Source organism: Mustela putorius, unplaced genomic scaffold (genome assembly GCF_011764305.1).
Source record: "Mustela putorius furo isolate JIRA1106 unplaced genomic scaffold, ASM1176430v1.1 tig00000905_pilon_pilon_pilon, whole genome shotgun sequence".
NCBI lineage: Eukaryota > Metazoa > Chordata > Mammalia > Carnivora > Mustelidae > Mustela > Mustela putorius.
The window spans coordinates 890,401-907,661 of record NW_025421511.1 but is presented as its reverse complement, the minus strand read 5'-3'; the positions used below and the strand labels follow the sequence as shown (position 1 = coordinate 907,661).

Here is a 17,261-nt window from a genome sequence, read left to right as displayed (position 1 = left end):
GGACAGGCCCAGGCTCTCCCCGCATTCGACCAATCAGAGGATGTGTTAATTTCACGGGATCCCGCCCCCTACGGGGGACTATGGCAACCGGAGGCCAATCAGACGGCGCGTTGTTGCCGCGGAGCCCCGCCCCCGACAGGGGCGCTGGGTGACGGGCGAGGGTCATGGGGTGTAAACGCTTTTGAGCTCCGGAGCCTCGGAGGCCCGCGGCGTCCCCTTGCCCCGCGGCCGCGAGCAGCGCGCCCGGCCCCGCACCCGTCGGCCCGCCCAGCGTCAGGCGGCGGCGCGGCCCATGCGGCTGGGGGCGGCGGCCGGAGCGGGCGCGGGCTGGGCGTCTCAGGTGCGGCCGGCGGCCCGGAGAGGTGAGGGGGCGGCGGCGCGGCGCGGCCCGGCCCGGTGATTGGCCGCCGGCCGAGGGCAGCGGGGCGGCCGGGAGGCGTCCCGGGCGCGGGGCGGCCCCGGAGCATTCCGCGAGCGGCGCCGGCAAGATGCTGCTGTCCCTGGTGCTCCACATGTACTCGATGCGCTGCGTGCTGCCGGCCGCCGTGCTCCTGGGCACGGCCCCCACCTACGTGCTGGCCTGGGGGGCCTGGCGGCTGCTGTCCGCCTTCCTGCCCGCCCGCTGCTACCAGGCGGTGGACGACCGGCTCTACTGCCTCTATCAGAGCATGGTGCTCTTCTTCTTCGAGAACTACACCGGCGTGCAGGTGAGGGGCGCGGCCCGCCCTCCGCGCGTCCGCCGCGCCCGGCGCCCCGCGCTCCACCCGCGTCCGCGCCGGGAACCTTCCAGCCCGCGCCCCGCCCCCCACCCGGGGTACTTCGGGATCGTGCGGCTCTGCCTGGCAGATCCGGCCCCGAGAGCACGTGCCCTCGCCCCACCCTCCCACCGCCGCGGGAGGGCTCACGTTCTTAGGTAGGGTTTGGTCTGGTGCTTCCTTGCAGGTACCCCCAGGTCTCCAGGGAGCTGTGGCTCTGTGGTTCGGGGGCCACAAGTGCGATCAGCCGCCCCCTTCTCCCCATCTTTGACTGTCTGTCTCGGTGCTTAGCTAAGTGGGTGCAGAGGAGCACTTACGTAGGGCAAGCAGTTGTCAAGTTTTTCGGCGTTTGGTCTAAGAAGATTGGTAAGGTTTCAAGTCAAAAGGGCGCTGTTGAAAATCGGAGACCTTCTCTTGAAACCGATGAATGCTGCTTTTTGGGCAATAATTACAACTCTTGTTTTGCATTCTTCCCCAGTAGAAGTGAAAGCTGGACGAGGAAATTAATACGTTTGTTACCGTAGACGCCTGACGGTAGATAAAAATTCCTGCCAACTTAAACTGGGCTCAAATGTGTGACTGATGTTTTGTCTGATGACTTTCTGTTACTTTTTCTGTGGAGACTGGATCTGTGGATTAAATTTGTATAAAAAAATGTAGAAGGTTCCCTTAATTTTAGTTATTTGAATTCTCTTGTACAGAAATAACGTTTGCAGATTTTCCCTGTATTTCCCAATTTGAATAAAAGAGCTTGATTCTTGGATATTCCTTATATCCAATTAGTGCTTTTTTTCCTCCCCTTTTCTTAGTCGGGGTTGGGTTGAAGGGAATAGGATGGCATTGGTTTTGTCTTTTTGTCTTTTTTTTTCCCTCAAGCAGCTGTTTTCACCCTGTTGTCAACCAGCTACTATTTTCAGTTTGCAGTTGCACTGCTGTGGATCCCTGATGACTCTGAGTTTGCCCCAGTTGGAGGTTGTTTGGGGGAAGGGAAGTAGGAGAAGCCAGGGCCTACATTTAAACCAGTATCTGTAAGTGCTTCCTAGAAAAGAAAGAACGCTCTTTCAGATCATGGTTTCCTGTTAATTGGCTTTTAAAAAAATGGTCTTCATTTACAATTTTCACAAATTCAGACCAATCATTTGCCTCCCTTTGCTCTTCACCGTATTTGACTAAATGTATGGTTTTGTCATAATTAAATAGTTAATTTTAATCAGATGATAGCTGACCTGGGCTAGGGGACAGCCAGAACATAGGACAAAGTCAGTTACCTTTTAGAAAAAGAATACTGCCTGTAGTGGGTTATTTCATTTTTGTTCAAAGAATATAGCATGTTCCATGCAATATAATGGATAATATACCAGTGTGTTTAGCAAGTTTCTTATTTTAAAAATTATAAAATTCCAGTGTTTCTAAATTGTATGTCTTATACCCTGTTCAGTGTAGACCTCCAGTTTAATTTTTGAGTTCTCAGCACTTGGTTTTTTTAAAAAATTGAATCCACTGATCCTCAATGGGCAGTCAGTTCTAGAATTCCTAACAAACTTTAAGGAACACACATTAAATAAAACTTTGAATTGTACTCAAGGGCCATTAGATATCCTTTTATAGATGCATGAATGACAATATCCAGGATAATAAAGGAAAGGAAATGTATTTATAAGGACATTCTATCATCTAATTTATAGTATTACTTACTAGTTTTCATCAGTGAGTGTCATTGTAAAGATTTGATTAACATTTTAGTTTTTCTTCTTTTGCTAGGGGACTTTTTTTCCCCCCCTTGAATTGTTTTTCACCTCTAGTTTGCAAAGAACAGAGATGATTCTCATCTCTGTTCTGAATATAAGAATGTTGATTCATTTCTGAAGAAGTGTTAGTAATTTTGAGTTTTGGGATGAAAGGAAGTTCGCTATTAAATTATATAAATTGTAGAAGTATATTTAAATTGGAATTTTTTCCACCCCCTCTCATCAGGCAACCACCAGTCTGATCTCTGTGTTTATGGGTTTGTTTCTTTTTTGTTTGTTTCGTTTTTTAGATAACACATGAAGTGAAACCGAATGGTATTTGTCTGACTTATTTCGCTTAGCATAATATCCTCTGGGTCCAGCCATGTTGTCCCCAATGCCAAGATCATTCCTTTTTCTGTCTCAGTGATATTCCTCTGTGTGTATATGTGTGTGTGTGTGTGTAGCACATCTTCATTTATCAGTGGACACATAGGTTTCTTCTGTATCTCAGCTATTGGGAACAATGCTGCAATAAACATAGGGGTATATGTATATCTTTTTGATGAGTGTTTTTGTTTTCTTTGAGTAAATACCCAATAGTGGAGTTACTGGGTCAGGTAGTATTTCTATTTTTAATTTTTTGAGGAACCTCCACCGTTGCTTCACCAATTAACGTTTCCACCAGCAGTGCACGAGGGTTCCCTTTTCTCCACATCCTTGCTAAATGTCTTTCTGATACTAACCATTCTGTCAGGTGTAAGGTGATAACTGATGATTTTGATTTGCATTTGCCTGTTGATGAGTGATGTTGAGCATAAATTAGAATAATTTTAAATGGAATTTTTAATGCTTTTTAATTGTAAGTTTTAAAAAAGAACTGGATGGAAGTAATTGCTTTGGAAGCTGTTAAAAGTTAATGTATTTTTTTCCTAAATGTCAGAATTCCTTTCTCATTATTAAAAAAAAAAATAAAAAAAGTTCTGCTTTTTTCCCTCCTTCCGATGGGATGAACTAAAAACTGATCATGATATTTGCAGAACAAAAATATCTAGTGATATAATACATGCCTCCTCATTAACATCTAATAAGTATTTTAGTCAGATTTTTTTTCTGCTTAAATCCTTTTCTAACATTTGGAATTTACTTTAAAATGTATTTTACATTACAGGCCCTATCTTCTGATTTGCTGTTCCTCAAATGCTAACATGATAGAACAACAAAATGCGGACTTTGAGATAAGATGAATTTAATTTTTCAACTGACCTACTTCAAATATAAAGTAGTCCAGAAAACACTGGAAACAAGATGACAGAATTTAAGCCTAAAATTTCGATTTTTTAAAAATGTATTCAGTTAGAATACTCTTAACTTCTCTAATTCATATTTTTAATTGAAACATTGTTTCAAGTTCTTCCGGAACAACCAAGGCATTCGTATCTGGAGACCATTTATAACTGGTTCTTTTTGTAGCACTGTCTCATCAAACACAGTTCTAGACTTTTAGTTAAATTTGTGTCTTATAGCTAAAGGCAGCTAAACTATTTGAATGAAACATGTTTATTTAAAAATGGGAAAAGGGACCTTGCAAGCCACCTCCTTTTTACCACATCTGGATTCTGTCTGCATGTCTGCTGAAACGTTGCCCAGAGTCATCTTGAGTATCAGTAGTCCTAAAGAGAATATGAATACTTTGTATCCTCAATTTCATTTTCCTCTGCTTATTTATCATCCATGTGAAGGCCTTAAAAGACATGAGAGGACTTCCTTCAGTTTAGCTGGGGCCTGACAGAGCCTGGCAGATTCTGTTGTGCTTCTGCCTCTGTGTGTTTAAGAATGACTCCAGCCTTTCATAGGGGAAATTAAATATTTCCCAAATCAAATAGGATTCCAGTCTAACACATTTTGAGTCTGGATAGGGAATAGACTTATAAGAAAATCTTAGAGGGGCGCCTGGGTGGCTCAGTGGGTTAAAGCCTCTGCCTTCAGCTCAGGTCATGATCTCAGGGTCCTGGGATCGAGCCCCGCATCGAGCTCTCTGCTCAGCGGGGAGCCTGCTTCCTCCTCTCTCTCTGCCTACTTGTGATTTCTATCTGTCAAATAAATAAAATCTTTAAAAAAAAATCTTAGAGAACTGTAATTAGAACTTTCCTATAAATAAAAATTGTTGTACTTTGTTATAAATAAAAATCCCTGATTGAGCAAGCAAGCTTTTTGTTTTGGTTGCATTGGTCTAAGATTCCTTTTAATGTCTTATTTTTCTATTTTAAATCACAGATGCAATAAAACATTCATGCACTGCCAAAATATTTTGAGAAAGTTAAAGTTCCCTCTGCCTACACATACCTTTCCCAGGTATGCAACCGTTTGGTGTGTAACTTTAGATTCCTTCTAAGAGTTTTTAAATAAACGTAAATTGTGGGAAGACTTCTCCAATTAATTAACTTCTCAGGAGGGTTTTATAGTCGCACCCAATATGTCTGTAACCTGTGGGGACACCTCTATACTCTTATGATGAGGATAGGAAAATATGAATCTATAGGCATAATTTACTTTCCCTCTTCGTGAATTTGTCTGAATTTGTCGAGCCGAATGAACTGACAGCTGACTCTTCCTAAATGGACTAGAAATTGATTTTTCCTGGGACGCCTGGATGGCTCAGTCGTTAAGCGTCTGCCTGCTGCTGCCTGCGGCTCGGGGCATGATCCCAGGGTCCTGGGATTGAGCCCGGCATCTGCATCGTATCAGGCTCCCTGCTCAGCAGGAAGCTTGCTTCTCCCTCTCACACTCTCCGTGCTTGTGTCCCCTCTCTCGCTGTGCTTCTCTCTGTCAAATAAATAAAATCTGAAAAAAAAGAGAAAAAGAAATAGATTTTTCCTTTAATATTTTCTTGTTTTATTATGGTTTCTCAACCACAGGTTGATAAGGTAACCCAAAACTAAGTAGTAAGTTCTAAGGAAGCCCCCAAAACTACTCTTCATTCCTTCATTCGTGCAGTGTCGGAGTGGGTACCTTGTTCCAGATCCTTAGCTGGATGCTGCGGGACACAGTGAGGAGAACTGGGGGCAAGATCCCTGCCCTTCTGGAGCTCACCTTCTAGTGAGAGACAAATGATGACAAGAAAACTAAAATATACTGTGCTCTGTGAGATTGTTAGGCTAGTGGTTGAGGAAGTGTGCCCAAACCAACGACATTTGTATTGAGCTCTGAAAAAGGGCCAATCGGAGCATTAGTAGTAAGCCAGGCGAGGGATGGTGGTCAGAGTTGTGGACAGAATGGACATGGAGAGAATGTAAAGACTCCCCTCCCTCCCGGATCTATTTTCGAAGTAGCTGATAGGGCTTTGTGACTGGCTGTGGAAGAGAAAGGAGAGGGAGGGGTCTGTAACAAACTTGGGGCTGACTGTGTCAGTCGTGTCTAGCATGTCAGTCGTGTCCCTGTCACAAGATAGGCACCGAACTTCCCATTTTACCGATGAGAACGGAGGCACCCGTAGTTCACCTCTGTAGGAGTTAAGGCAGGATTCAGTACAAGGCTCTCTGGCTTCAGGATCCATTTTCCGAAGATGCTTTGCTTGATGGTGTGATTATATTGGTTGAAATGAGATTCCTGCTCTCAGTGTATTCGTGCTAGGAAAAATACGGACGAACAATTCCAGTAGAGGATAATACTGAAATCGGAGTGTTTGTTAGCTTTGTGATAGAAAGATAACATAACTTCACCTGGATTCTTCAAGAAAGCTCTATCAATTATTCTGAGTTGCTTTGAATCTTTACTTCAAATGGGAGAAAGTATCATGGTGTGTTTAGGAAAGAGGCCATCACCGGACACCTGAATGAAAATGAAGACAACTAAGTGTGGCCTTCAAAGCTGTCTAAATTTTGCCCTGGCCAGTTTTTCTGTTTATTGGTTTCACTGTAGCCCAACTGCTGCTTCTTCCCCAGCCTCTCCAAATCACCAGTGTCTTTTCAAGCATGTGCCTGTGGACTCCTGTGTATACTTTCTTCTAGCTGAAGCCTCAGCTTTCCCTCACCCACTCTCGGTGTCAGCATCACACATGAATTAACATATGAAATAGTAACATAACATTAGCGTCTTCTAATGTTTGTATTATCCCTTCTACAAGTTTGTAAACTTGTGGAGATGGCATTAAAGGGGACAATATCTTAATTTTTCCCTTTTAACAAAAGGGCAGAGTACAGGGAATACTGGTCTGAGTTTTTGTGGAAATGTAGATGAATCTCACTTTTAACGGGAGTGGGTTCTTGAATGAGCTTACTAGTTGACAGGTTTTGATTTGATAGGGACTACAGGTCTAGTGAGTCTAATTGTATTTTTTACTTAAATAGATAAAAGGGAAAGAAACGTGAACCGCACACTTAGAAGTAAGACTGTGAAAGAATAAGGTCAGAGACCTTATAAAGGAGGCAGTTCTGCAACAGCCAGCAAAATAGAGAAACCTTTGTTTGCTTGTCCATAAAAACCTGTAATTTTTGCTACTTTTGAACCTATGCAGTTCTTTAAGGCTTATTTTGTTTCCTCTTTCTGTATGGGAACTAGCACTGGAGATCCCAAATAACCAAGTATTTTAGAGGACTGTATGCTTCTGGAAGTGAAAGTGGTATTTGGAAGACAGCTTGATTCTGCCCGGTCTTCAGGTGGAATTCAGGAGGAAGAAGAAATCAGGAGTGATACCTGGAGCATTACCTAAAATGCTAATCATATTCTAGGCATTCATGTTTTCTTTTATTTTTAAACTTAATTTAATTTTTTATTTTTTTTTATTTATTTTTTTTTTTTTTAAAGATTTTATTTATTTATTTGACAGAGAGAAATCACAAGTAGATGGAGAGGCAGGCAGAGAGAGAGAGAGAGGGAAGCAGGCTCCCCGCTGAGCAGAGAGCCCAATGCGGGACTCGATCCCAGGACCCTGAGATCATGACCTGAGCCGAAGGCAGTGGCTTAACCCACTGAGCCACCCAGGCGCCCCTTAATTTAATTTTTTAAAACAATTTTATTTGAAAAAGAGCATGAGCAGGGGGCAGATAGCAGCAGGAGGAGAAGCAGACTCTGGGCTGAGCAGGGAGCCCGACTTGGGGCTTGATCCCAGGACCCCAAGATCATGAACCAAGCCCAAGGCAGATGCTTAACCGACTGAGCCATCCAGGCTCTCTACCTGGGCACTCGTGGTTTAGAATGAGAAAATAATCTGTACTCTCAACACACAGTTTAGCAGTGTAGGAAGAAGTCAGTTTTATAAAAGCATGTATGAGGTAAGTTACAAAAGAAAGGAATCAAGAGTCATGGGAAAACAAGAGCTCTGCAGCTGAATCCCAGCACTTGTCACACTGCAGGGAGCTTGTGCGGCTCAGTGGAGGACCCGGGGACTGCAGGGCCCGTGGAGCGAGCCAGCGAAAGGCCACTGCTCTTCGTGTCCCGTGTATTGCTTTGTTCCCTGTCTTCGTTTGCCTTTCTGGAGAAATATTTTTTGTGTCCAAAATAATTTTGGAATAATTAAAAATCAAAATAATTAAATATTATTATTATTATTATTAATTAAATAATAATATTTAATAATATTCAATATTTAATAATTTAATATATTAAAATTTATAATATTTATTAAATATATTTAATATTTAATATTAATATTTAATAATTATCATTATTAATTAAATAATTAAATGATTTAAAATAATTTAAAAAATAATTTAATTTTTTTGTGAGTTTCTTATCTCCTTAGTGTTCAGACTGAAAAAAAATCACATAAGCTTCTAATAAATGGGAAGTTTCCTCATTCAAAGTTCGTATTTGGAATTTGGGCAAAGAATACTTTTGTAACGTTCGAAGGAGTTTTGGATCTTGGTGGGAGAAACCTGGGCGTAATTCCTAGCTCTCTGACAGAGTATGTGTCAGCTTGAGTTCATCAGCTTCCCAGCTCCATATTCTGCTCCTTCAGTGAATACTTAGTCATGCCGTCTGGAAGACTGAATGAGGCAGCGTGCGGAGCTGCCCTCAGTGACTTGCACGTCATAGGTGCTTAGCGAAACACCCTGTAGGGTAAGGACTGTGCCAAGGGACACACATGAAGAATGTGTAAGAAAGCCTTGTGTTTTGTAAGGTTCCTTTTAAATGTTGCATGGTCCTTATAGCATACTGCTTATTCGACAAATGACTACGTTTCTACTTTAATCAGAGGGCATTGTAATTTTCCTATTCAGTGAAGTGTTTGAGATTGGGCAGAAAAAGACCATCATGTTTGTATGTGTTACAGTAGATACCTTATGCTGGTTAACTTGTGATATATTTCATTGGCATAAAAATGCATTTAAAAATTCATTTCAAATGATTATAAATATCATAGAGTATAAATTATATATGTAATCATATTAAAACAATTTATAGTTGCATTTTTATGTATTACAGACTTTTTTTCCCCTCTTATCCATTAATCACATAGCATAGTTGTGAGTAAAAAATTTCAATTTATTGGACAATAATAATAACAACAGCTAAGTTTTGGGGAGATGGTTACTATGTTCAAGGCATTGTATGAAGTAGCTTACCTGGTCTCATTAATTAGGAGTAGTTGCCATTAGGACATTCATTTTACATGTAAAGAAATAGATGTGTAGAGGTAAGGGACTTGCTCAATTTCACACAGTTAGTAAGGTGATGGACTAGGATTCAAATCCAAGTCTTAAATACTTTAACCTGTGTTCTAGGTGAACTATTATGTTGCAGGGGAGGAAGAAAAACTTTTCCTCTACTCTTAGGTTGGTAGCTGAGATCTGCAAATTGAACTGGCAAAAGTCAAATTAACAGCAGAAAAGACACATATTTTACTGATGTTAATATTAGTTTCTTAGCTGAGATCTGCAAATTGAACTGGCAAAAGTCAGATTAACAGCAGAAAAGACACATTATTTTACTGATGTTAATATTTTTACATGTTGGTGCCTCACAGAAAATAAGTGAAAATGAAAAGAAGTGAATAGACTCAGCTTGAGGGGTTTATATGTCATTTTAACAAGGGCAGTAACTCAACATGACAGAGAAAGGGCTTTTGGCCATTAGGGCTGGTAAATTGTGGGCAGGTCACTAGGGAATGGGTGAGAGATAAGAGCGGTTTAGTAACGTTTGCCATGCAGACTTATCATGTGCTATCTCTGTTTTTTTCTGGCATTCTAGAAGGGAACACCTTTAGGAATGGGTATTAACATCACCCTTACAAAGGGAAGCATAGGACTCAGGCAGAAGGGGGGGTGCAGAGAGGTCTTCCTGTGTTTGCTGCTTCTCACTTGTCTTCACCTCAAATATGCTTATGTCATGTGACATATTTTGGGGTAGCATATTCTGGTCACCCTGAACAGAGTCTAGATCTAAGGGCAGTGAAAAGTTTTTTTAAAAAATATTTCATTTTGCATACTGAAAGAAAGTGGATATCATTGAGATAAAGAATCTGTCCCCCCCCCCCAAAAAAAATTGCTGTCCACTTATGTCCTGGTGGGATTATTAGATACTCTGCTGTTTTAAACACATGGTCACTATAGATTCCATTTTACTCCCTTTTTTCAGGATATAAAGAGTTTTTAGGTTGTTTACATATCATGGGAGAAAATTAAAAATAATATAAAGATACAGTCAACATGAGGTGAAAGAAGTCTGCCTCTACATCCAGGCCACCTTCTTAGAGCCGGTTTGTGCAGGTTAAACAAGTTTGTTTGACTAATAATAGTAACTAGAGGATCAGTTGCAATGAAGATAATTTATTCAAAGAGCATTTTTATTGTCCCCTTCTGAATTAATAAAATGAAAAGGAAAAATTGTTCTTTTTTCTATAGGGACTTTCTTTTTTTTCCCACAAGATTTTATTTATTTATTTGACTGAGAGAGAGAGAGCGCACGCACATAAGCAGGGGGAGCAGGCTCTCTACGCCGTGGGGCTTGATCTCAGGACCCTGGGATCAAGACCTGAGCCGAAGGCAGACACCTAAACTGACTGAGCCACCCAGGCAGCCCTCTGTAGAGACTTTAGATGAGCTTTTAAAAAATGGATAACCTAAAATTAAACAATTATGATGAACCTAAAATTAAAGAATTAGGAAGAAGAAAAAAAGCCATGTTTTTCATGTGCCTTGTTTTGAAGGAACAAATTATCTGCAGAAGACCTGACTAATGTGATTAAAAATATATGTACTAGAAGATTCACAGAACGCCTTAAAAAGTCATTGGTGCATTTAAAGTGTTTTACTTACATTTATTCCAAAACCTTTTAGTGCTGAAAATGAGATCTAGCCTTATTTACTTGTGAAAAGTAAAAGTGCAAGTTAATAATTTAGTAAACTTGTGCTGAAAGCCATCTGAGTGCCAGGCTCCGGGGGTAGAAAAATGAAGACCGTGCCACGGAAGAGCTTATGAGCCCCCCACACGTGACTTGCAGATAAATCCGCACAACATGTGGTTGATGCTCCCATAGGAGTGTGAATGGGTTTGTTCCAGGGCAAAATGGGAGTGTGTGTGTGTGTGTGTGTGTGTGTGTGTGTGTGTGTGATTAATCCCGGGCTCTGGGTTAGAAGGCGGGAACGCTTCAGAGAAGAGGTGAGTGCGTGCTGAGGAGTGGATTTCAGATGATTACACTGAGACAGCGCTGGTAGGCTTATAGGTCATCATATAAAGGTCAGGGAAGAAGACCGTCTCCTGCCCAGTGGTCCTTCTAGCAGGACTAGAATCCGATTGCCATGAGACAGATTAATGGGAGATAACCAAATTTAATGGTGTGTGTATGGGGACTCCACACCCACATGAGATTCCAAAGATAGTCAATGGGAAGCGTACCTGAGCTAAGGGGAGGGGGTTAGGATACAAGGAGAAGGCTGTTAGCAGGAAGGTGGAAGGAGGTGCCGGATGATGTAGTTAAGTTTCTTAGGTAAAGGGGAGTCTGGTTAGAGCTCCATTCCTGGAACAGGCTCTCCTTTTCAACACAAATGTAGGCCTTTGAGAGCCAGGCAGATAGCTTTTCCTGCATCTGCTGGGTTTTGATTACTTTTTACTTAATCTTTATGCCAGAGTGGACTGTCTAGGGGCAGCCTGCCCTTGGTCCCTGTATAATCATTTAATAATTAATATGTTAATATGTATAGGGATTTTGTAAGTTCTTAGAACTCTAATTTAGAAACTACGGCTATCTAATTAACCATGTATTTGTGAATAACGTAGTGATAGCTGTTAAGTATTTTGAGAATCTGCATTCTTAAAGAGTAAAAATTTTTTGTTTTCCTCCTTGTTAGTAAATTTAAAAACAAACCTTCCACTTAAATGAATGAAAGAAATTTGACAATTTTAAATTAGAATGAAGTGCTTTTTCTTTGAAACCTTTTTCATTTGTCAACATTATTCAGAATACTTAATAAAGATTTTCAACTATTACAATAAGATTTATAGTTCATAATTTCATTTACTTTGCTTTTAGATTTTTTCAGGTTTTAATTACGAAGGGCTCCTCTTTTCTCACTTCTGATGAATCCCAACCAATTTATAGTGGCAAATGAAAAAAATTTAAATAGGCAATCAGTCCACATATTTACTTTAAGATAACTAAATTATGTTTTGTGAGGGGCCTTACCCTCTTTTTTTCCCTATCTTCGTGCATTTTATTTGGAAATGTCTTTTATTTCAGTGAGATACTGTGCATATTGAAGAATAGTTTTTAAAAAGTTTGGAAGGATGCATGTATATATTTTCCCTTCAGTAGCTATGAATTGGGTTTTTTTTTCCTTCAGAGTGATCTAGCAGTAGAACTATGTTTTTGCCATCTGTGTTGCCCAATTAAATTCACTACTGATTTTCTGTAGATACCGTTGAGGCCACTTTGAGGCAGCAGGCTTCAACAGTGGAAATGTGAGCAAGGGAAAAGAGCCCACAGGGACCACTGAGCTGGATGCAAACAGGCTCATTAAGCGGCCCACCTGGAAATGGCTATAGGCCCTCACCTACCAAAGGGCTGCTTACAACCAGGCACAGTTACCAAAAAAGGAAGAATTCCATATGTTCCTGCACCTATTACTACAGCCCCTCACCTCTGCCTGGATAGACAGTCTCTCCTTGGCCAGCCTGCCTGCTCCTGTTCTCGCAGTGTATTCAATCAACTTCTGTCTCCTATGCTTTGCCTTGGGTGATTTTTTTTCACAACCCGTGCTGCCGGCCCCAAACAGAGTCAGAACATGCCAGAAATACCACAATCAAACTTAAAAAAAGCCTTTTAATCTACCTTCAAAGACTTCAGTCTGACAGTCTGTTATTCAAGCTCAGAGTAAGAAAGGAAAGGGAGACCCTTTTGTTGGATGGTTCAGGTGCTGGCTTCAGCTTGGGGGCAGCAGGTCTCCAAGGAGTGGCAATCAGGTTGAATCAACTAAACTGAAACCCTTAAATGTCAATCTCCCATCCAGGGACCTTAAGCCAAAAAATAGAAGGTCGCGTGGCTGCAGTATTGTCAGCGCAGTGCGTCATACCCAGTGCTCTCTCGAAGCAGGACGTATTGGCAAGAGAATGGGGATCGTTCACGAGCAAGAGCTCCCCTTTTAACCCTGCAGAGATCAAAACCGCTGGTTTAAGATTTTGTTTGGTCTTTGGGCACTGATAGGCTTTATTAATAAAAAAAAAAATCGAGCAAATATCTAAACACCTACTGCACGTGTGTAGCAAGGTATAGTTTTCTGGGAAAGAATAGAAACTTGAGTCTGAGTCCCTGACCTCCGCAGTGTTAAGTCCTCTAGTTCCACTTTTCTACAGAGATGCTGAGTTAATGTCATTTTCTTTCTTCTTGTGTGAAGATGTTAACGAAGAGTGTTGTGGCCAAGAGATCTGTGTGGACATCTAACGACATAGACCTAAAAACCCTTAGTTAATTTATAATCTTGCATAAGCCATGATGACAAGATAAGTAAAAATGCCCTGACTTAAAAAAAATAAAATACCACTATTAGCAGTCCTTTCCTTTAAAGTCTATAAAAATATACTTTTAATTTCTTTATATAATTTGTGTGAAGTATTTAAGACATACCGAACTACATACAGACTCATAATGAACACCTGTGTACCCACCATGTAGTTTAAGGAATAAAACGTGACTGTTAGAGCTGAAACCGCCATGTGCCACTACCATGTCACCTCCCTCCCCCGGCCCAGTCCTGGAAGTCACCTGTATCCTGAACTTTGTCCGTCTGTCTTTCTTTCTTTCTGATTTTATTTATTTTTTAAGCTCTACGCCCAGCATGGGGCTGGAACCCATGACCCTGAGATCAAGTCACACACCACCTGCTGAGCCAGCCAGGCACCCCAGTGACGTTTCTCTGTTCTTTACAGAGATACAGAGAGTCCTAATCATGAGCCATGTTTCCCTGTTACTTACAAAATCATCTTCAATTTGATATTCAAAAGACTTTTCCCATTCTGGTCCAGATTTCCCAGGGGTCTCCTTGCTCCTCCTGACCAAGTCTGCATGCAGCCGTGGTTTCACTGTGAAATTGCAGTGGGGGGCGGGGCGCGGAGTCCACAGGCCGAGGACGCTACCACTCCATTTCTTTGTCCACGTTTTCATGAACTTCCTTCATCTCATCTGCTGAAACCACACCTAATGGATGCTGCTTCGGTTCTATGGTCGACAGTTCTTGAATATAAAATGTGTCCTATTTTCATAATGTAAGTGTTATGTCTTACTGCAGTTACTGTATTACATGGCTGTCTCTCCCACTATAGGCTTTTTGAAGGAAGATGTATCTTCCAGAAAAAGCTTCAGATATTGTGAGCAGTCAGTAAATAAATGCTTGTTGTCTTTTTCTCATGGGGCTGTTGATTACTGTGTTTCACTTTATAATCATTTACCTGCCCTGCACTTAACTACTTTATCAATGTGTCATTTATGGTCTCTGCTGCTTCTAAGAGAAGTCTAATTTTTGTTAATCATGGATGGAAATAGTCATGACATTTTCAATTTTTTGCCAGTCCTATTTTGTTTGTTACATATTTGGTGCATGTTTTGAAATATTAATGTTTCTTTTTGTTTTATCTTTTAGATATTGCTATATGGAGATTTGCCAAAAAATAAAGAAAATATAATATATTTAGCAAATCATCAAAGCACAGGTTTGTATTTCATTTCCATGAAATTTAGGTCTTCTACAAAAAGTAGATGGGTATTCAAAGTAATATATTTATTTATTTACATGAAAAAATTTTTTGGTTATTGTTAAAGCATCAATTTTCAATGCAGATATTATATTGTGACCTTGTATTCTTGTGATTTTACTTTTTTGGAAAGTTGGTCATAGGAAAACTATGAATTTTCCCAAATTTGCCTTCTTCCCTCTGATGGGTATAAATGAGCCATTTTCTTTCATTTATTTTGTTTCTTTGAATAGTTCTTTGAAAAAATTATGCATTCTTCCTTTTGTAAGTTCTGTTTCTGGAAGTAAAATTGGGTCTAAGTGTATACACATTTTACATTTTTGATTGGTAAGCAGAAAGGTTCTGCTAGTAAGTGACTACCACTTCCCTAAAGACAGTACTAATTTCTAATGTCTGCAGTTCCTTTTGCCTCATCAAATGTTTTGGTTTAATTACAGGTTGCTGTTTTGTCAGAAGACTCAGAAGAGTCTGGTCTTCAATTATAGTGCAGTATATACTTTAAAGTACCTTTTCAAAAAACTTTTTGTTTTGAAATAGTTGTAGATTCTTAGGAATTTGCAAAAGCAGTATATGGAGTCCCATGACCTGTTAGTCAGTTTTTTCCCCATGATGACATGTTATATAGCTGTTGTACATACAGTATCAAAGCCCAAGAAATTGACATTGGTTAAGGTACTTTTTAGTCATACGAAAAATTCAGTCCAAAGAAAATCCCATCTCACTTTTTTTTTTAAGCCTATAACTGCTTTTGATGCACACTTCCTAAATTCCATTTTTATTACTTTAAGAAATATAGTACCCAGAAGTTCAAAGCTAAAAACAACCTGAATGGGGCACCTGGTGGCTCAGTCGGTTAAGTTTCCGCCTTCGGCTCAGGTCATGATTCCAGGGTCCTGGGATCGAGCCCCACATTGGGCTCTCTGCTTGGCAGGGAGATTGCTTCTCTCTCTCCTTTAAAAAAAAAAAAAGAAAAAAAAAAAAAACAACAACCTGAATGGATTATAGGATAATGGAAATGTCACTTAAGCCTATGGCTGTTCTTTATCTTCCTCCTGTCACTTGTGTCTCTTTATGGTTTTGTTGCTTTTATTACTGCCTATACTATGGATAAGGTAAAGAAAGTAAAAAGTTGAAATGTATTTTTCTCAGTTAAGCTTATTAATGATTACATTCAGTTTTATGGGGCAAGAGTTGATTCTATGAAGGGTTGATAGGAATTTTGAGTATCTGTGTTTCTCCCTGACTTTATGAATGTGACTGGCTTGGACAGTATAATGACACTTGACTTTGGCAGAGCACGCAGCCTGATTGGGTCAGGGCCCGCTTGCAGGGCTGGCCTACAGAGCGGCCTTACTCTTCCTGTACTCCGTTTCTGCAGACACGCTGGGTCTTTACTACTAACGAGTCCTGCTGCTGCAGTCTTGTTGCCAATGGCACGTTTCTACCAGGCTTCCGAGATCCAGATATGAAGGATTTATAAGGCCAGGGCAGGGAGTGACTCAGGACAACCCAGATTTGCTTTATATTGACCCATTGGTTCATTTTATTGGAGTTTTGGTATGTGTTTAAAGAGGATCTCTCTTAAAATTCCTTGTTCAGGCTCTCTGCCAACTTTTTTTGCTGGGTTTCAGTGTGGAAGTAGCCGTATTAAGAGAGCTGCAGACCTAGGCTGACCGTGCGGAGTAAGTACTCTCCACGTTGGAGGTGGTGGCAGTAACACTAGCAATAAAAGGAGAACCACTGCTGTCACTGGTGTGCTCGCTACGTGCGACATTTATACACATTACTTCAGAGTGAGGCCTCCGGGGAAAAACATTTGGAAGAAAGCAGTTTTGTTTTCTTTCTGACTTACGTATTTAGAACTGGAAGATAATACGGGAAGCAAGAGCTCCACAGTCAGCCCACAACCAGCCTGGAAAAGCCTCACTTCTCAGCGAGGAGAGCCATTTCCTCGTCCCTTTATCTGACCCCTCAGGGCTTCAGACTCTGGGACCAGGTCCTATACCAGGTAGCCTTTGGGATTTGAGAAAGCTGCTTTTTTGAATGCCTTTTAAAAAACCCGTAACTTTGGAACAAAACTAGATAGTGATTTTTAACTCACCTTAGAATTGCAGGTTTTAGTCAGAATATGATAGATGTTGCCCAGAAAAATGGGCACATATGAATTTGTGTATAGTTTTAGGTTCCTGAAGCTTACCCATGGTCATAGGTCATTGGCCGGTGGGGTCTGGGTACCCTTTTATCCAGACTTTCTGAGATATATTAAGAACCACAAATGAGTATCTAAAAATGTAAGTAGCAGGAAGCATATTTCAAGGACTGCTGTTCAACCTGGATTTTCTTGTTTGTCCTCTAGTAGGCCTGCCAGAATGTAAGTCTATTCTGGGCCTCATGTTCCAAACCATTGATGTTTTAATTAATATCTCTTCTCTGGCGTTTTCACGTGATCGTCTTTGCTGTCTTTCTCTTCTTGGTCTCTTACTTCTCTGCTGCGAGGGTATAGTGGCTCTTATTCCTTCCTCTTGACCTTTTTAAATCCCTGCTTTTGCCACGGCTACCTTGATCTCATGAAATGAACCCTTTTCTTGGTTCA

At 40.8% G+C, this 17,261-nt stretch overlaps 1 protein-coding gene across 1 annotated transcript in view; it reads left to right on the top strand.

The window, feature by feature from the left end:
- The first annotated feature begins 380 nt into the window (after positions 1 to 380).
- AGPAT5 (1-acylglycerol-3-phosphate O-acyltransferase 5) overlaps positions 381 to 17,261 on the top strand; it is a 54,167-nt gene continuing 37,286 nt past the window's right edge. Inside the window, exons 1-2 of the mRNA XM_045086168.1 lie at positions 381 to 707; positions 14,557 to 14,626. Coding sequence (XP_044942103.1) covers positions 489 to 707; positions 14,557 to 14,626 — 289 coding nt within the window. The 5' untranslated portion in view covers positions 381 to 488. The remainder of the gene's footprint in view (positions 708 to 14,556; positions 14,627 to 17,261) is intronic.